General features: G+C 52.5%; 1 protein-coding gene across 1 annotated transcript; it reads right to left on the reverse strand.

Moving 5' to 3' along the window:
• Positions 1-336: 336 nt before the first annotated feature.
• Positions 337-19,424, reverse strand: DISP2 (dispatched RND transporter family member 2). Its single transcript, XM_039462968.2, has 8 exons — positions 19,205-19,424; positions 13,995-14,324; positions 13,678-13,707; positions 13,392-13,515; positions 12,990-13,105; positions 12,673-12,800; positions 12,232-12,329; positions 337-10,891 (listed from the first exon to the last, which is right to left on the reverse strand). The coding sequence occupies exons 1-8, from the start codon at positions 19,321-19,323 to the stop codon at positions 7,631-7,633; spliced, it is 4,206 nt and encodes a 1,401-aa protein (XP_039318902.1). The 5' UTR covers positions 19,324-19,424; the 3' UTR covers positions 337-7,630.
• Positions 19,425-20,182: the final 758 nt, after the last annotated feature.

A 20,182-nucleotide genomic window follows, 5' to 3' on the forward strand; every position in this document is an offset into this window, starting at 1 on the left:
GTTGCTGGAATTACAGGCGGGAACCACCATGCCCAGCTAATTTTTGTATTTTTAGCAGAGATGGGGTTTCACCATGTAGGCCAGGCTGGTCTTGAACTCCTGACCTCAGGTGATCCACCCACCTCAGCCTCCCAAAGTGTTGAGATTACAGGCGTGAGCCACCTTGCCCAGCACTTTATATTCATTTATAAAATTCTTTTCTCTTGGTGTTTTTGGATAATTTCTATTGTTATGGCTTCAAGTGCACTACTGTTTTTTTCTGCAATGTCTAAACTGTTGTTAATTCCATTCAGTGATTTTTCATCTTAGACTTTTTTTTTTTAATTTTAAAAACACTTTTAAATTCTTTATTTTGGAATTGTTATAATTGCACAGGAAGTTACAATGAATGATAGCACAATGAGGTCCTTTGTATTCTTCACCCAGTTTCCCCCAATATTTTGTTTCAGTACAATTTTAACAGCTTTATTGAGATATGATTAACATTCCATAAACCACATATTTTAAGTGTACAATTTGATAAGTTTAGAAATTACATATACCTGTGAAACCATAGCCACAATTAAACTAATAAACACACCTATCATCCCCAAAACATTTTTCGTTCCCCTTGTACTTCTTCCTATCCTTTTTCTGCCTACCTTATCCAGCCCATCTCAGACATTTTAGTTTTTTGTCTTTAAAGTTCAAAGTGGGTATTTAAAAAATATCTTCCTAGTCTCTATTTAGTACATACGGAATACAGTTACAATAATTGTTTTAATGTCCTTGTATAATTCTCACATAGGTGTCAGCTGTGATGGTTTCAATTGATTTTTCTCCTTATGAAGGGTCATAGTTTGCATGACTGGTAATTTTTTATTGGAGAACCAGACATTGTGAATTTTACATTTTTGGGTGCTTGTTAATTTTGGATTTCTGTAAATGTTCTTGGACTTTGTTCTGGGATGCAGTTCAGTTATTTAGAAACAGTTTGATTCCTTCAGGTCTTGCTTTTGAGATTTGTTAGGTGGGCTCTAGCAATGTTTGAACTAGGGCTGACAAATCCTTACTACAAGGCAACGCCCTTCTGAGAGTTCTGACCAGTGCTCCATAAATTATGAGGTTTTCCGATCTGGCTGATGGGGACAGGCACTGTCCAGGCTCTGTGTGACTTCTGGCTATTGTTCCGGCCCATTGTTTTTGGGTGATTCTTTCCTTGGCCTCAAGTGGTTTCCTTACACTTATATATGATAAATCATGCTCTGTTGAACACTCAAGGGGGGCCCTTTGCAAATCCCCAGAATTCTCTATGCATCTACCTTTCTCCTCTCCACTACCCCGTCCTGAGCACTCCAGCCACCTTGGCTACTCCAAACTCTCAGCTGTCCCCTCAGCTCAGAGTCACTTGCTCTGCCTGGGTTTTTCCTCCCTGAAATACATCCTCCCAAGCAGTAAGCTGGGTAACCGAGGGGCTCACCTTGCTTGTTACTTGCCTCAGACTGACTTTTGTTACCTCATGTCTGGTGTCTTGAAACCGAGAGATGAAGAGATATAGAGATGAAGTCTTGCTATGTATATTTTGCAATACAACATGTTCAATGAATTTGAATTGTTTCATGTGTTTTCTATTTGGTTGGTTGTTTCAGGCAGGAGGGTAAACTTGGCCCCTGCTCTTCCATCTTTGCTGAAAAGGAGAAGTTGTTATCTGTACTTTCAGTCTGTTTTTGTTCAAACTTTGGAGCTGCAGATTAAAGTTATTCCATTTTAGGGAAAATAATGTCCATCATATATCCTACTTGCAAAGACTGTCCTGTCTGTCAAACCTGTGAGCCAAATCTGACTTTCTAACGAAAAAGTCTGATTTTATTTTTCCATTCAAATCAATGTGGTTAATATGTATCCTGTGTCAACCAACTCACTTGCAATTTGAATTATTCTTTATTTCTTTTCTTTTTCTTCCTTTTTTTTTTTTTTTTTTTTTTTTTTTTTACTGTTAAGGCTCTGTTGCCCAGGCTGGAGTGCCATAATGTGGTTATGGCTCACTGTAACCTCAAACTCAAGCTCAAGTGATCCTCTTGCCTCAGTCTCTGGAGTAGCTGGATCTACAGGCATATATCACCATGCCCAGATAATTATTAAAATTATTTTTTGTAGATATGGGGTTGTAGATACGTTGCCCAGGCTGTTCCCAAACTCTTGGCCTCAAGCTAGCTCCCACTTCAGCCTTTCAAAACACTGGTATTACAGGCATGACCCACTGTGTCTCGCCTGAATTTGAATTCTTAAAAAAACTTTTTTCTTTGCGATATAACATGTTCAATGAATTTGAATTCTTAAATGAAAAAGGCATAGAACTGACCCACAAGGCTGCCCCTGTGAACTTTCTCAAAGAACTTCTCCAGGCTTTGCTCTTTTGAGTACTTCCTCAAGCAGAGCATTCGCAAGTAGCCCTTTCATACGTTTTTTTTTTGTTTGTTTTTTTGAGACGGAGTTTCGCTCGTTACCCAGCCTGGAGTGCAATGGCGCGATCTCGGCTCACCGCAATCTCCGCCTCCTGGGTTCAGGCAATTCTCCTGTCTCAGCCTCCTGAGTAGCTGGGATTACAGGCACGCGCCACCATGCCCAGCTAATTTTTTGTATTTTTAGTAGAGACGGGGTTTCACCATGTTGACCAAGGTTGGTCTCGATCTCTCGACCTCGTGATCCACCTGCCTCGGCCTCCCAAAGTGCTGGGATTACAGGCTTGAGCCACCGCGCCCGGCCCTTTCATATGTTTTTTACAGTGAAGAGCAATGTGCCAAAGTAGGATTCAGAATGAGGTAGGGGAGGCAACTGGGAAAGTGCAAGTTGGGAAGGAGAGCTGCCAGACCTTGGGCTTCTTCTTAGGCCCACCAATATAAGGAGGGGGGACATATGGAGAAGGCAGCTCTGGAAATGGATTACTTTAAAACTATCTGTGTCCACCTACCTTCTAGAAAGTCTTCATGACCCTGTAGGACAGTGCAAACCCTCGTGTGAAGGCCTCTGACACAAAGTGTGAGAAGCCATTGATGGAGCCATCCCTGCTTCCTTCGTTGTAACAGAAGAGATGGGGAGAGGAGCAGGCAAGAGCAGGGTTAGGTAAGTTTGGGCTTTGGTGCCTTGAAGGTGGAGAAATTCCTATTTGAAGGTTTCAGTTTTCTTCATTTTTTTGGTCCCTGAGGGATGGGGGAAGGTGACGGCATCAGATATTTGAGGAAGGTGTAGAAAATATGAGAGTCAATTCAAATAAACAAAACTAGTAGCTAGAATGGATACTAGTTAGGCAGAGCTGAGGGTCCAGTTAAGATAGGTGGTCATGAATTCAAATCTCTATTAATCTGCTCAGCTGTGTCATTTTCTTTAGCAATATTAAAGCTCTTGTTTGTCTGATGGTTGTGGATTTGGTAAAATCTGATCTTTCCCCTTTATTGACAGAAATCTGAGTCATCACAAAGAAGTCTGATAATAATTATGAGAACTGTATCAAGGCCCTTCCAGGATTCCTCTGCATAGGGTGGCTTTGGATGGCCAGGCATTTACATAGCACATGGTGGCTTTGTTTTGTTTCTCATCTTCCTGGTGAATTGAGTAACAATTTCTTCTCCTAAGCCTAAACACCTGCAGACTTTAGTTACAGTCATCCCTATGAACAGGGTGAGGGTAGAAATGGTAAGGAATGTATGTGTTTCCTATCACCAGGTAAAGGGGATCTTGATGCTTGGCATGGAGTCCCAAGAGCTTGCCATTACCCATGTGTATTAACAGAAAATGAGATCATGCCACTGTCAAAGAAAAATCAGAAACTAAACTCTCTGGACAATAGGCAAAGGCTGTAAACTAATATATCCTCTTTCTTAAAATCTGATTTAAAGACTTCTTTCCTTTCTTGTCATGCATTGGGAGAAGGACAGAATGAGGTGGAGGGGGTTAGGGAAGTTTTGGCTTATAAATCTCTTGAGAAATGTCTCTTTCAAAATTGTCTCAAGCTGTAATACTGCCTGAATATCATGGTATACTATATGCCATATATCAGCAAAATCTAAGATTCGGCAGGTAAAATCAATCTGTCTAACATTGTCACTCTAAAAGTCCCCAAATCACCACAACCATGGAAGGACAGGTTTTCCCATGGTAACAGACTGTACCAAGTTTATATATATATATATATATTTTTTTTTGGTATTTTTTATTTTATTTTTTTTGAGACAGAGTCTCCCTTTCTCATCCAGGTTGGGGTGCATTGGTGTGATCTTGGCTCACTTCAACCTCTGCCTCCCAGGTTCAAACAATTCTCCTGCCTCAGCCTCCTGAGTAGCTTGGACTACAGGTACTCCCCCAACCACATCCAGCTGATTTTTGTATTTTTAGTAGATATGGAGTTTCACCATGTTGGCCAGGCTGGTCTCAAACTCCTAACCTCTAGTGATCCATGTGCCTCGGCCTCCCAAAGTGCTGGGATTACAGGCATGAGTTACCATGCCCGGCCTCAGTTATATTCTTAAAACATACAGCATACATACTCATACACTGAATGGAGTTCAAGGATCAGTGGCACAAATAGGGGAAATGACCTCAAGTCCCAAATGAGTGTTAATGTAGTTCTACTAAAGTGTCTCAGTGGAGAGAAATCATTTCTTGAATTTTGCAGGGCAAGCATGAGTGCTTTGACTCGTTTTTGCATGTCTCACAGCGTGCTCTTAAGCCATGTCTCCAGGGCCATACACTCATTGTAGGTGCCCCTAAGGATAATAAAGTGAAGGATCTGCTGCAACTCTAAGGAAATTGAAAGTGCTTTAAGTTCCACATTCCCGAGTCAGAGCTAGAGAGGCAGGCTAGATTTCCCACTGATGTGGATTGCCTGATGTTGGTTTGGGCCATTCTAGGTATGATGTAATGTTTTAGATTACTGCTGTGTTCTTCTCGGCCTGGCAACATAAAGAAGAAATCTAATCAATGCATCAGCTTCTATGGCTCATTTGCCTTCCTGCAGTGTTGTGTGGTCACAAGCCTGTAAGAATGTGATCCAGAAATCCCCAAATAGGGCCCTCGGGTGTGCCCAAATCCCTCATGCCCACCCATCCACCCCTCTGCGTTCTAACATTTCAGTGGTCGTGTTCTGGCAAAGTGTCTTCTGCTCATGCTCGGGAGGAAGAGTTTCCTTGATCTCCCTGTGGCTCACTGTCCCTAAGGATACCAGGGCTCTGTCAGCCTGCCTGTGTGATAACAGAGGGACACTATTATCAGAGAAACCAGGGCTGATAAGCAGCTCTAGGCCACAGAGGCCGAATACTACCTGCACATGAAGAGAGAGGTCCCAGCAGACCCCCAGGGGACAGGTTGAAATTAGGTTCCAGCCTCCCCTTTCTGGTATCAGGAGTTAATCATCTTGATTTACTTATCCTGCAAAGGAGCCAAGGTATCCTGCCATACCTGCCTGCTGTCTTCTGTCTCTTCCACATCTCCCATGTCTTGTTTAGGTTTCTGCTCCACTTCTAGTGGGCTACTTGGAGTAGGAAGTAGGTCTCAATAATAATAGAACTAAATAAAACAAAAATATCTCATTTGTCTCCAGCTCTGCCACAGACTATTTGGCCCTGGAAAAATCCCTTCCCTTTTCTGATACTCCTCTGTAAAATAGCCTGGATCAGTAGTTTCCATATCACATTCTGTGAAGCTGCCAGGAGGCTGAGGGGTTCCTCAGGTCCCTAGAGAGGCTGCAGTGGAAAGAGAGGCTGAGCTGACTCCACCCCCAACACCCAGTGCCCACTAAAGTAGTTGCTTTTTACCTGTTTTATATATTGTTTCTCCACACAGAGGTTCTTTGAAGAAAGAGTCCTGAGGCCACAAAGTTTGAAAACTGCTGGAATAAATGATCGCCAAGGCCCCTTCCATTCTGAGATGCTTGGTCTTCTGACGCCCAGCTTAAGTTTTTCTTCCTCCAGAAAGCCTTTCTTGTTACCCAGTCCTGGGTACTTGAGCTTCGACAATGATGATGCCAGGCATGTGGCGCTGTCAGTGAACCATCAGATTCCTGCCGTATGTTTGTAAGCTGTCTCCCCAGCTAGAAGGTGAGCTCTTTGAGGGTGGTGTTCAGTTTTTCTTCCACACCTCTGTCCCCTGGTAATACCACATGCAAAGTAGGTGTTCAATAAACGTGTTGATGCCACCTGGTGTCATGAGCTCTCACGTGGGATAAAACTTCCCCACCAGACTCTGCTTTGGGGAGGAGGAGCCAGCTTTTGGTCTGCTTAACACTCCACAGACTTGTCCTTAAAAAGCTGGGGACCCTGACCTGGGAAGCAGCTTCAGACTCATACACTCCTCAAAGGGAAGGTATGAGTTCTTGCCTCGACTGGATTCGGCCTCTCCTCTTCTGCCTCTCAGTACCACTTCTGGTGGGGCCTCTCCATACACTGTGGCCGTAGAAGGGGCATGCCCCTGAAGCCTGGGAATCAGGCCAGCCAGGATGCCCCTTCCACATCTCAACAGGCATCTCAGGGGCAGCAGGCATCTCAGCCAGATTCCAGAGGGAAGCACAGGTGAGATGGAGAGGAACTCCCGGGTTTGTTCGGAATACAGCTCTCTCAGGAAGTGGAGGCCCAAAGAGGGTGGCTGGGTTTACTTGGAGACACCAGAGAAAGCAGGTTGGAGGAGGGTGCTAGAGGTAAAAGATCAAGACAGCCATATGCCAGTGTCCCCAAGGCAGGTAGCCAAGGGGCGACTGGAGGTTGTAGTGGTGGAATGAAACCTCTTGCCATTTAGTGGCTGAGTGACTCTGGGGTCAGTTGATCTTGCTTAGTCTCAACGTTTTTACCTATAAATTGGGGGCAAAAGAACCTAACCAACATCAGGATACCCCGTAAAGTACTGAGATAGATTCCAACGGGACTAAAATGTACAGGGATGTAGAGGATTCTTACTATTGATTAACACAGAAGAGCACAGGAGCCTGCTTCCAAAGAGGGACCGTCCTGTAATTTAGAGATGCTCCAAGGCTGACCATCCTCCTGCTGCACTCCCAACAGCCACCTATGGCTGGATTTGGAGAATTTCTGGTCAAACCAGTGAGTGTGAGGAGAGCAGGGCAGTTTGGGAGAGAGGTCCCCAGCCCAATTCTGCCCAGAGAAGCTCCCCAAAGAGAGGGAAGTGTCCTTATGAAGAGCCCATGAAAGGGGTGAGACCCAGGAGGCTGCAGAGATTCCTGCAAGCTCTTCTGGTCAGTGAGGAACCTGACAAGATCCTGCGGATAGGGTCCCTTAGTCTCACTGAAGTTCTCGGAAGTTGGGATGGAGGCCAGGTCACCCTCCTCTGATAGCAGAAGCTAGACATCTGGCCTTCCTCACTTCTAGAGGAGGGGTCTTAGACGGTGCTATGGGGTCAGACAAGCCCTCGCCAGGTCACAAGCAGGTCCCCTCCAAAACCCCTCTCACTGGAATCCTCCAGATGTGAGGAATAGGAGCAGACAGATCAAGCCTGGGACATTTGGCAGGGTTTCATATCCACAGTTGGAGGGTGAGACCTCTCCCTGTGGATCTGGAGAAATGCCTTTTGGCTTCAGCCAGGTGCTGCCCCTGCCGTGTCATCCCTGACAGGGTTCTGTGCCCTGTCCGGCCTCCCCAAGTCCCCCTCAGCTGCTGTAGCCTGACGTCTGGGTGCTGGGCCTGCGCAACCAAACATCTGGCAGGTCTGGCTGGCTATTGGGCAGTACCACAGGGCTACCATCCCCTGGTCCCCCTCGGCCCTTCCATGACAAGCTGCTCTGGTGGGAGGCAGGCAATGATGGGTCATACACGGTCTCCCTCAGTGCCAGCCACAGGGTGTCCCGCTTCCCATTCAGCTGGCCCCGCTCAAGGACTGGCTGCCCAGTGTCATCCAGATCATCTGGGGACACACCCACAGAATCTGGTACACGGGCACTGGGCTCAGAGGTGCTTAGGCAGGTCTCATCAGAGACGCTGAGCCCCTCCAGGGTGCTTGCTGAGGAACAGAAGCCATCAGGAGGTTCTGCAGCCTTGGCCTTGGGGGAATGGGCTGGGGCCTCTGGCGAGGCCGGCAGGGGCTCAGCTTCCTCCTCTTGGGAGTCCTGCCTGGCCCGGGTCTTGGGGCTGGGGCCAGCCTGCTTATAGGGGGAGGAGGTCTGCAGGGCAGGGCACTGGCTGAAGACTGCCTGGTGGTCCAGCAGCAGCTCCCTTGGGGAGGCAGGGGCTGGTGGGGGCCGGGAGCAACAGGGGCCATCATGGAGCTGCAGATCTTCAGAGAGTACTGAGGGCCGGTGGGACAGCTTGCTGGTGGCTGTGCTGGTGTCAAAGCTGGGGCTCCGACGCCGTGCCAAGGGTTGTAGCTCATAATGGTCTGAGCAGGACCCGGGCATCCCTCCCACTGACCCTGGTCGTGGACGACCTGCCTTCTCCCCACCAGGGTCTCCAGTACCAGCATCCCATGGCAGGTGGGCACAGGGCCAGAGGATCTGCCCACAGTTCTTCTCTGGCCCGAAGAAACAGCAGAGAGATTGGAAGAAGAAGCTGGCAAAGCCACAACTGACACATTTGACCATCATGAGGATGATGCCCAGCTTGCGATAGACCAGCACCGTGGCGGGCAGCATGAGCACACCTGCCGCAAAAAGGGCTGCAGCCCCCACTGCTGTGGCGCAGCTGGTCTGGCGCAGAGAGAAGGCCACGCGGCTCAGGCGGTCAGGGTGTGGGCATAGATGATAGGAGATGCAGTAGTTGACCGTGAAGTCCACCGAGAGACCCACTGAGGCAGAGAGAAAAAGGGCCTCGGCAGTGTTGAGCTGCCACTCGAGTAGAACCAGGAGTCCTACAGTGAGGAGCACAGTGCCTGCCACAGCTGCCACGGAGAATAGGCTGAGTGGAACATTCCAGGTGCCCAGCAGCAGTGTGGCAAAAGCCAGAGCCAAAGCCAGGCCCAGCACCACAGCAGGCTCAGTGCTCAGGCTGTGCTGCAGGCTGTACAGCTCCAGACGGCTGGTGAACCAACCGCGGCGGAGACCTGGAGGTGCCATGCTCAGCTCTGCTGCTAGCCAGTGGCTGACCTCATTGTAGAAGAGCTGGGTCTCGTTGTAGTCCGGGCTATTACGGAAGTTGGTCTGGAATTGCAGGACCAGGGCAGCCAGGCTGCCATGGGCATCAAAGCGAAGTCCCAGGTCGTGGGTGCCATCGGGGCCTTGCTCCAGAGCCATCATTTTCAGGCAGTGCAGGAAAAACTGGGGGGACCAGGGGAAGTCTGAGCGGCCGCAGCAGAGGTCAGGCCCCAGGCGGGCACAGCTGGGGCTCTCCATCCAGCGCTGGAGGGTCTCCACGAAACACAGCGTGGGCCAGCCTTCCTGAAGGGTGTCGAAGAAGCTCTGATTCCTGGCCCGGTGGCAGAGTGCTAGCAGCCACCGCTGGGCCTCGGGGCCGCTGGCCGAGAAGGCAGGGTCTCTCACCAGGCTGCTGTTGCTACGAGGGTCCAGAGGGTCGCCGGTGTCCACGGGCAGGACGCCCCACACCAAAACTACGGGCAAGTGGCCGCCCTCGCTCCGCGGCAGCTGCTCGAACAGGAAGAGCTGGCGGTACTCCGCGTCGAAGCGCTCGAAGGGGTGGCTGGGCCGGAAGACCTGGCCGCCGGGCGGCGGCAGCGTGGGCAGCCGCAGACGGGGGCTGACGCCTGCGATGTAGGCGCCCCCTGCCGCCAGCGCCGCGAACCAGCAGATCCAGATGTAGCGGAACTTGATGACGCCGCAGGGCAGCAGGCGCTGGAAGAGCAGGCGCGAGGTGCCGGTCGCCGCTCTCCGCACGCCGCGGAGCCGCCGGTGCAGCGCCAGGAGCATCCGCCGGGGCGCGCTGCCCTCCCACCTGCCCCGCGCCCGGCGCGCACAGCCGCGAGCCAGGTAGCGCTCGTGGAGCACGGCGGAGGCGGGCAGCCAGACCAGCGTGAGGGCCAGGTGCACCAGCACAGCCGTGCCCATGAAGAGGGCGAGGCAGCGCACGGCCGGCAGGCGGCTCAGGTAGCTGGCGTAGAAGGCCGCGCTCGTGGTGAGGCCGGAGACCAGCAGCAGGTAGCCGAAGTGATGCATGGTGCGGGCCACGCGCTGCGCCAGCCCCCCGGACGGCAGCTGGCTCTTGCTGAGGCGCCACAGGTCGAAGAAGATGAGTGTGTGGTTGGCCGAGACGCTGCTGAGCAGGAGGAGGGCTGCCAGATTGACGAAGGGGAAGTAGGCCATGCGGAAGGCCACCTGGTAAAGGAAGAAGGCCACCAGCAGTGAGCCCAGCACCCCCAGCAGCACCATGAGCGTGAGGAAGAGTGAGCGGAGGTACAGGGCGATGCCAAAGAAGATGGCAGCCAGAGCCAGCAAGGGGTACACTGTGTCCTGGACCAGGAAGTGCCTCAGCAGCTCCTGCTTGAGGCCAAGGTCCATGCCGGTGACGGAGGTGTAGTTGTCAGCGAGCCCCCAGGGGGTGGCCAGCCGGTCCAGGTAGATGTCCATCAGGGAAGCGCCCTTTGGGGTGGGCAGGAAGAGCAGGCTGTACTTGAGGGAGGGCACCTGGTAGTCAGTGGTCTGGGGACTCAGAAAGTCCCTGTCAAGCAGAAAGTGCAGGAGTTGGTAGATGGCACTACTCTGGGAGCACTTGGTGGGAACCTGGGCACAGCGTGGGGACTTGTTCTGCCCGGGGCCCAGACAAGAGGGTACCAGGGCACCACTGTGGTAGTAGAGGGCACAGGTCCGAAGCAGGGCCAGTGTTCGGGCTGCGTCAGCTTCGGTAGTGTCCAGGCAGGAGGAGCGGTTGGAGAGCACAGCCAGATAGTTGCCCAAGGACCAGCTGGGACAGCACTGGTTGGCTGCTGTCCGCTGGCACAGAGCCCCAAAGCTGGTATGTGAGCGGATCTGTAGGGCACACACAGGAGGAGAGAGCTCAGGGGCAGGCCAAGGGCCCAGGTTTTTCCAGTCCTGTACGAGGCCCTCTCACCTCCTTTCACACTGCAGGGCAGGCACAGAGAGGGATCTTGACAGCCTAGTGAAACCGCCTTGTTGCCCAGCTGCCTCTGGCTCCTGGCCCAGGTGCCAGCAGCTACATCTGGACTTCATCAAAGAAGAGCCTCAGAGATGCTGCCAGAGGCTTCGGCCTGCTTTAAGAGCCCCTGTAGGTCACACCCCCCAACTCTTCGTGGCCTAAGCTAGGAGTACAAGTGGAGGTAGCAGCCACAGATAGACAGGGCCAAGGGTCCAAGGGGCTGAAGCAAGTAATGGGAAAAGTGGAGACTAAAACATTCCAGGTTCAGGGTCACTGGCAAACCCCAGCCTCGCACCTCTGTCCACTGCACTGCTTAAAGCCTCTCAGGGCCACGCTATTTCTTTTTCAAATCTCATGCCTTTTTTCTCCTTTCCTCCTGATGACATCACGACAGCTGATGTAGTACAGAGAGCACTGGCGTGGGAGTCAGGGGCTCTTGCTCTGCCACTAACTGGCTGTTGTGACCTTAGGCCTGAGATCATGGTGACAACACCATTAACACTTATTGAGAGATGACTATTGCCAGTCATTATGCTGTACTTTTTCAAATTCTATCTCATTATCTGTCCTCACCGCATTCCTGTGAGGAAAGTACCTTTATTATCTCCATTTAACGATTATGAGCCTGAGGCACTGAAAGGTTAAGAAACATGCCTGAAGTCACACAGCAAGACAGCCTTAGAGCTGGCCTTGAATTCAGGCATCTGACTCTAGAACACATGTTCTTAACCAGTCTTTTGGTACTTAGGATATCCTCATGTGAAGTGGGGGGTTGGGCTACTGCGTGGTTTTCACACCATTTTTAGCAGCAAACCTTTCTTCAGATGTTATTGTGTATGATTCTCCAGTTAGCATAATTGGATTGGCACTACTGGGGTTGATGGGGGCAGGGGCCTTGAAGCCCAGTCTCAGCTCCCTGGTCCAGGGCCTCCTCACCTGCTCTAGAGGCCCCTTACAGGACCTTTTAGAAACCCCCAGGCTCTGCATGGGCTTGCTTCCAGCGCTTCTATCTTGGCTCTTCTAAAAACAGCCGATTCTTCTTTTCCCACCCCAACCTGGAGCCTCTCAGCAGGGTTGGAATAATTTTCTAAGCAGGGAATGCTCTTCCCCAGTCCACCCCCTGGCAGTCCTGGCTCAGCTGTATTTCTCTGGGATCAGTTCCCTCATGTCCTTACTTCCCCCCAAACCCCTGGCAGCTCCCCAGCTGGCTTACCTGGTCCTGTTCCATGCGACACATGGAATGGATGGCATGCAGGTTCCATAGACTGCCCGAGGAGGTGGACATGAACACCAGCTTTGCGTAGCTCTTCTCTGCAACATACCCCCGTCACCCAGAGCTCAGTCCTTGGGTCTTCCAAAGGTAAGATGCTTACCCATGCCATATGAGGTTCAGATTCTCAGGCATCTCAAGCCTGTACATGGGCTGCCTGATCCTGTCCCTGTGCCTCACCCCAACCCAGCTTGACCCTGCCTGGTTGGAGCATCTGAGAACTCTCCCTCATCCTCCTAGCTGTAACGCGGATTCCTCGGCTTGACTGTGGCCAGCTGGCCACCTTCCCTTTGTTTCTGCCTAGATTTGTTCTGGGCCTGCCTGTCCCACTAGGTGGGGTGGGGACCACTATTAAAACCAGGAACTGGCCAGGGTGCCACTTACCAGGGGGGCCACAGAAGAAGTTCTCTTGCCTTCTGTCCTCCAGGGGCTCCACCATCCTCCGAGGCCGGACAACGCTCTCCTGGGCACTGCCCCTGGGTGCAGATCTCAGAGTGTTGTGGGAGCTTGAGCTGAAGTGGAGAGAATATCTATGCCAGGCACCATTAGGGTTGGAAGACTCAGAGGAGGCCAGAGACCACTCCCCAGGGAGCCCTGGCAAGCCCCTCTGACCTGCCTTGGAGTGGGTCACCCAACGTCTCCTTCCTGGAGGTCTCATTCTTTCCTCTCCCACCCACAGTGGAAGAATGAGAGCCTGTTACCTGTTCAGCTCAAGGTCCGGGGAAAGGAAAAGCAGTTTCCTGGGGCCTGTGAGGGCTTGCAGTGCTCTCCAGACCACTAACTTGTTCCCAATGTCCGTGTCCCGTGGCTCAAAGCCCTGTAGGGAGGAGGGTGGAGAAGAGCAGGTGGGCAAGGGAGGAGTTCTCTGGGTGCTTCTCAGCTCTGCCCCTTTGACTCCTCAGAGCAGGGAGGGCAGCCCACCTGCCTGAATTGTGGATGTGAGTCTGAACTTTATACCATCTCCCCAACTCTCTGGAGGTCAAGAGCCTACCATGGCTATCCTATCCCCAGTCCAACATGGCTACCCTACCTCCAACTTTCTGCCCCAGGCTGGGCTGAGGTGGCCAGGCCTGGGGACCCTGTCCCACCCCTTGGCTCCTCACCAGTAAAGGCTTGGAGAAGTCGGGCAGCCGGGCCCCCAACAGTCCAGCCAGGGTGCAGAGGAAGATGACAGCCAGACATAGCAGCAGCACAGCCACTGGCCACTCAGCAATCAGCTGGGAATAGCTGGGAAAGAGGGAGGAGCCCACGTGAGTTGGGTGTGGTGGCAGTGAGTGCTGAGCTCAGGCTCCACCAAGAAGGGGTGGTAGAGCAGAGAGCACGTGGAACAGGGTTAAACTGGGCACCAGCCTGGTCACCCCTAGAGGTCCAGGGAAGGCCCAGGCCTACCTCTTTGGCATCTGGAAGGCTCGTTCCTGCCTGTGGAAGAGAAGAGAAGAGAAGCTGCTTGCTTGCCAGAGTCCTCTTGCAGGGTGTGTGTTGGGGATGGAGGTGGGGTGGGAGTGGGCGGGTGAGGGATAAACGATGATATTAACCTTTTAGGGCTTTGCCACTCCCAAGTTCCAACCCTTACTTCCTATTGCATCTGGGCTGCCTCCTAACAAAGGAGTCCAAAGCCCTGGGGTCTGCCCCTGGGGGTCTGCCCCACTCTTAAGCCCTGCCCCATTTTCCAGTGGCAGCTGGCAGGCTGCTGGGCCCCTCCTTACCTGACGCTGACCACGTGGTGCTGCACAGCGGGTGGCTTCCAGGCCCCATCACGCTGTGAGGGGGCTGGGGAAGGGCTGAGGCTGGAGCCATGGGAGCAGAGAGCTGCCCGATCCCCAAGTCCTGGCAGGGAACTGCCCCCCGGGTATTCCTGCAGTGCCTGGGGATAGGGGAAGTGGGCAGGGGCCGAGGGGCTGGATGGACGCACAGGCTGGAGGGTGGAAGTTGTTGGTGGGGGTCCCGAAGAGCTGGAAGGGTCCTCCTGGGGGCAGCTGTGGAGGGAGCAGCTTCTCTCTGGACTTGCCTCAGGGGCCACAGCCTTGGTCTGGGTGCTAGCAAGAGAGGAGGCAGGGAAGATTGGGTTGGGGGAAGGTAGTGAGCTACCCCATTCCCCAGCATTATTCAGTAAGACAAGACAAGGGGACAGGGACTTGGTTGATGTATCAGTAGCTCTGGGGGAGAAGTAAGAGGTAAGGATGCTAGGGGCTCGAATCTGTGCCCTCAGCCTACCTCTTGGAGACCATTCTCTTCTTCACTCATTTTCCACACCCTCAGAAAACAGTTGGCAGCCTGCTACCTGCCGGGCCGTGTGCTAGACACTGAATGTGCTTTCACATACATGATCTTACTCACTCCTTACAGAAACCTCACAAAGGAGGTATTTTCTTCGACTGATAGACTTGAAAACAGGTTCACTGACAGATGAAGAGCTGGTGCTTGAACCCAGTTCTTCCGACTTGCAGTCCTGTGCTCTTTCTGCTGCAGTTGTTTGCTCTTTCTCTTGCCAGACAGACTATTGAGCACCTGCTGCACTCCTATTCCCATCTTAGAGCCTTAGAGCTTTCTCTTCCTTCTGCCTGGGTTGCTCGTCCCCCAGATAATTACATGGCTCTCTTTTTTATTCTGGTCTTGTTTCAACTAGTACTTCCTCAGAGAAGGCTTCCCTGACTACTCCCTCTAAAATAGTCGCCCATCAGCTCTCAATCCCCCTACCTTGCTTTATATTTTTTTCATAGCATTTGTTGCAATTTAATATTCTATTATAGAGTCATCATGTTTATTGCCTGTCTTTCATGTGGAATGTGAATGCTGGGAGAACAGGGACCTGTCGCATTTGTTCATCTCCATATAGCCAGGGCCTTGAATAGTGCCTTGCACACAGAAAGCATCCTGGAAATATTTGTCGAATGGGTGTTAGGCCGGCTGCTAATAGTGGTGCTAGGATGAATGAGACTGTGAGTGCCTCTAGGCACTCACAGTAGTTGGGAAATGTGAATAGTCCAACATGTTGAATGCTGCAAGTGGGGAAGTCACAGAGGGCTGAGGGAGCCCAGAGAGGGTCCCACTTTGACAGGGGTTAGGGTGGTCAGGGAAAGTTTGTGGCAGCAACTGCTACCCTTCCACCTACCCTGTCACGGGTCATGCACAGAGCAGTTTTACTTTGTAAGGACGTGCACAGTTGGGAGAGGGAGCTGGAACACCCTCCTCACCCCAAGGAACTTGCCAGAAAAGAGTCAGCAATAGAGTCTTCTCCCAAAATTACTCCTCAGGGCAATGCTCTATGCATGCGCCCAGCTCCACTCCTTGGGTATGGGGGAGGTGGAATATCAACCCCAGCGGCAGGATTGCAGATCCAGATTAGGAAAAGATGGCCACAGAACAGAGTGCCCGGGGCCATGAGGGTTCCCAGAGGGGTTCTGGGCTGGTCAGCCTCACAGAGCCCTGTCTCTTTCTCCCCTGCCTCCGCCTGGCTCACACAGCCCGCTCGCCAGTTTGCGTAGCTTCCAAGGAGAGCCAGATCTATGCGGAGCCAACTCTGGCTTCCAGTCTTGGTTGCTGCACTGCTGAAGGGGCTGTGAGCTACAGTCACGGCCTCAGTGGCAGATGGGCATTGCCCACAGAGGCTGAGCTCTGCCCAGAGACTGAGGAGAGGAACTAGGAAGGATAAACATGCTCTTTCTTGTTTTCTCAGAAGGATGGCAGGCTGGCCCAGCAGTCCAGAAGAGAATGACCCTCATGCTGAGGGTGAAATGGGGCAGCAGTGGAGGTGAGTTCCTGACTCCATCACCCTTTGACTCTGAGGCCTTGGGAAAGACACACACTTCTTGGAGCGTTGGCATCCTTGTCTGTTGAAGATATGAGATAATGCCCACTTCTTGGGTTTGGTGTGGGGATTAGCTGATATAACATATGTGAGGTGCCTGGCACAGAGTCTGTCATATGGAAGACACGTTTGCTTTCCTGCCCCTTCCCATGGTCAGTGCGGCAGGGAGCATATACTTTTAGAAGTGTGTTTGTATTTATAGTTTATCCTCTTTTGGCACCTCAGATAATATATCTCCGTTTTAGAACTTCTCACACCTTGAGAAACTCACTACATGTACAAATACTTTCTTTTTGGTTACCTAAAAGCTGCATCAAAAGTTGATCTCATGATTTTAATCACTTATTTTTTACAAACTCAACCTTTAGGAAAATAGGAATTTGACCAAAGCTGTTCTAAAGCAAGACCTCAGATGACTCTATAAAGTTAATGATATAAGCAACCAGTGTCCTGGCAGATAAAAGACCCTGTAGGCCAATCCCTGTGGGCCAGAGAGAAGCTGGATAAATGGTCTAGGCTGTGTGTGTAAGTGTGGACACTGACTTCTTTAAGATGTTCAATTCTGCAGGTTTTTCTTGCATACCCATCCTGTGCTTAGCATTGTACTTGCTCTGGGTTGGGTCCTGGAGGCATGAAGATGATCCATTAGTCTTGGTCTCCCTCTTCAGAGCAGGGCTTGCCTTCTAGGGGTCAGGAAAGTGGGGCAGCCCAGGTGGAGGTGGGGAGCCTATTCCAGCTGCCCATCACCTTAGATAACTGAGCACTGGGCTTGTTTTAGGAGGCAGGGCACCACTTGGAGTGTCAGTTTCTTTTGCATTAGGGGAAACCAGCATTCCAGAGGATACTGGAGAAGAATGGGTACACTCCTGCTTACCCAGTTTGCCAAACCTCCTAAGTCCACCCTTTTCCTTAGCTGGCTTTTCTTCAAGAGGGATCTTAACCTCCACCACTGGTTTGCTTCTGCTGGAGTCGCCCTGGCCCCAGCTCCTTCCCTTTAACCCCTGCTATTCCTCTTCAGCAACCTAGGATCAGCTGCCCCCAGTCCCACCCTTCCTGACTGTGCCAACCATTATCAATGTGGCAGAACTTGAAACCTTCCATATTCTGACTGCTGTAGAGCCAGGCCTTTTCCTCAAATCTCCCAATGAGAAAAGCCAACCTCCACTCTTCTCAGAATAAAAGCTTTCTCCTGTCAGCTCCTGCTGCCTTCTGCTCTCAGGAGGCTTAGTAGTAATAGGAATTAAGCATCCCAGGCCTACACAGGGGTTTTTTATTCTCACTCCCTCAGTTCCATGGCCCTCACTGGGATGAGTAGCTTCCTGGGCTGCCTGCCTGGGCCTGCAGGCCCATAAGCCAAGTGAGTAGAGCAGGCAGTGGAATGGAAAGTGGGGATGCAGGCCTCACTCAAGAGCCCAACATCCCTGCAATCAGAGCCTGGCTGACAAGATCCCAGACACAGAGGCCTAACCTGGAAGCCCCATAAGGGGCAAAGTTATATTGTACTAACCATGCCCTCAAGCCCACAGACACACAGCCATATGAACATCAGTGTGATCCCACAGAGTGGCCAAGACAGATGGGGAACAGCTCATACCACTAGGAAAATAAAAAGGTAATTTTAAAAACACAAAGTGTGGCCTCTTTCAAATTCCTCTCTAGCCGGTGTGTTGGTAAGGGTGTGCACATATGCGCATGTGTGTGTGAGTTATTCACTGTGTATCTATCCCCAGAGTGCTACTTAGCTCAGCAGGAGCATTTTTGTGTTTCTGGAATCACATAAGCAAGTCCCTGTGCCTAGTTAGTGTCCATGGTCTCTGGAGAAGCACAGCAAGGGGCCAGAGTTCCCAGGGCATTTCTGGAAGACAGCAAGTGGATCCTATGCCCAGGGGAAATGAGCCTGGACACGGCTGATCCTTGGCAAGATATCTGAGACAGCAAATGACTCTCCTGCCCCTTCTAGGGATGCTTCTGGTCCCAGGCTCCCACTCTGCCCTGTCACTGCTCCATCCTTGGTCTCTTTGATCAGGCCATAGTCCCAGGCAGGTCCCTCGTCTGGTGAATACACTCATCCTGTGTCTCACCCTGTTGAAGGCTTTGTGACTTTCAAACTGAAGGGTGGCTAAATCTATTCAGGGCTAATTTGTTCACAATAAAGGGAAGAAAACATTTCTCTCTACTTGTGGGGCTTTCTCTCCCTCTGGGGTACAGAATGTACATTTTAACTGGGGTAGTCTGGAGACGATGTGTCCACCTCTGCTACTGCTACCAAAGAATGCCTTTTATTTCAATCCAGGCAGGAAAGAGGCAGTGTCATGTCAGAGGAGGGATTCTGGGGGCGGCAGAGCCAGGCAGGGCACAGAAATTGCGCCATATTGCTACCTAGCTGGGCTGTTCCCTCACACATATGGTGGAGGAAGGGAGAGGAGAGGTACTGAGATCTGGGCCCTCAGCAGGAAGGTGTCCCTCCTGTCCCACTAGCCCGGGGCTCTTACAGGGTGGTACAGGCCAGTGGCCTGAGCACCAGACCCTTCCCATCTTAGCGGCTTCAGCCAGTGTGGCTGCCACATGCAGGGACTGGAACCCACACGTGCACAGCTGGGGGCCATGCAGGGCAGGCAAGAGACTGACGGTGACAAAGACAGTCCCTGACGTGCCTGCCGAATGTCTGCCTTCCCCAGGACACCCGCCTCGGCGATTCTCCTGTCCATGATTCACAAACACCCTCATGCACACTGAGACGCTAAAACCCGGACTGAGGTTACTGCGGGCTTGGGGCTTCCGGAGAAGACGCAGGGGCAGGGCCTAGAAGGAGGGGCCGGAGGAGCCAGGGGGTCCTGGCCTTAGAGGAGGGGTAGGAGCCGTGGGTGGGGCAGGTTCCCTAAGCAGAGAGGGCGATGGGGGCTGACACTAGGGGGTGTCAGGGAGCGAGGAAACTGACCCGGCAGGATGAGGGCGTGGCGAGGGGGGCCTGGAGCTTGGCGACCCTGGGAAGGGGCTCCCGGAGGGTCTGGGGAATGAATGCGGCAACATATGGCGGCTACTGGGGATACCTGGGGCGGGGGTGCTCGGAAGGTCTGTGATCTGGGTCTGCGGAGCGGTCCGCCCTACCTGTCCGGGGAGCCGCCGTCTGGGGCCAAGGGCTCCCCCTCGGGCCGTTGCTCCCCTTCCGGACCTGGGCCGGGAGCCGGACCGCTGCCGCTGCTGCTGCTGCTGCTGTCACCGTCCATGCCCGTGGGCGGCACCGCTGTCCCGGCGCTGGTGCTGAAGCCGCGGCGGCGGCTGCGGCGGCGGCGGCGGCGGCGGCGGCGGCAGCAGCGGGCTCGTGCGCATGCTTTGGCTCTGAGCGGGCCGGGCGCTGGGCGGGGCGAGGAGGAGCCCAGCCAATGGGCACGGCGCCGCGGCGGGAGCGGAGCGACCTGTCTCTAAGACCGCGGGGCTGCGGGTGTGCCCACCCCTTTGCTCCCGCCGGGCCTGAGAGTCGCTGCTAGGAGTCCGGCAGTCCAACCCTTCCTAGCGGCCTCGGTCTTCCTGTAAGGAACCAGGGAGCGCGGCCCATGCAGACATCCTCACAAATCGAAACGCGGACCCTTCCATCCGGATAGAGGGCGGGCTCCATGTCCGCACCAGGGCTGGACGCTCCGGGTGGAGAGGCCAGCGGCTTCAGGCCTGCGAGGCTCGCGGCTCGCTAGCGCCCTCCTCCCCTCCCCAGGAGGGCGAGGCATCAGGTTGGGTCTTTTTTCCCATCCTTCTGGACCTCAACCTGGACCTGGGTGTGCACCCCTCAGATGTGGAGCCCTGACTCCGTTATTCAAGTGCGGAGTCTGGTGGAGGAGGGAGGAAGAAGAGAGATGCCCAGATCATCCCCAGCTCCTTCTCTTTCTTTTTTAAGATTTAAAAGGTTTATAAAGTGAAAAAAAAAAAGTTACAGTAAGCTAAGGTTAATTTTTGATTCAGGAGGTACATGCGCAGGTTTGTTATAAGGGTATATTGAGTGACCCCAGATCCTTTTTTATAGTCACCCCTGTTCCCCTACCTCAGCCTGGGAGGTGCCCAATAGCCACTGACTCCACCAGGGAGTAGCTGTGA

The sequence above is a fragment of the Saimiri boliviensis genome, chromosome 2 (genome assembly GCF_048565385.1).
Source record: "Saimiri boliviensis isolate mSaiBol1 chromosome 2, mSaiBol1.pri, whole genome shotgun sequence".
NCBI classification, from domain to species: Eukaryota; Metazoa; Chordata; class Mammalia; order Primates; family Cebidae; genus Saimiri; species Saimiri boliviensis.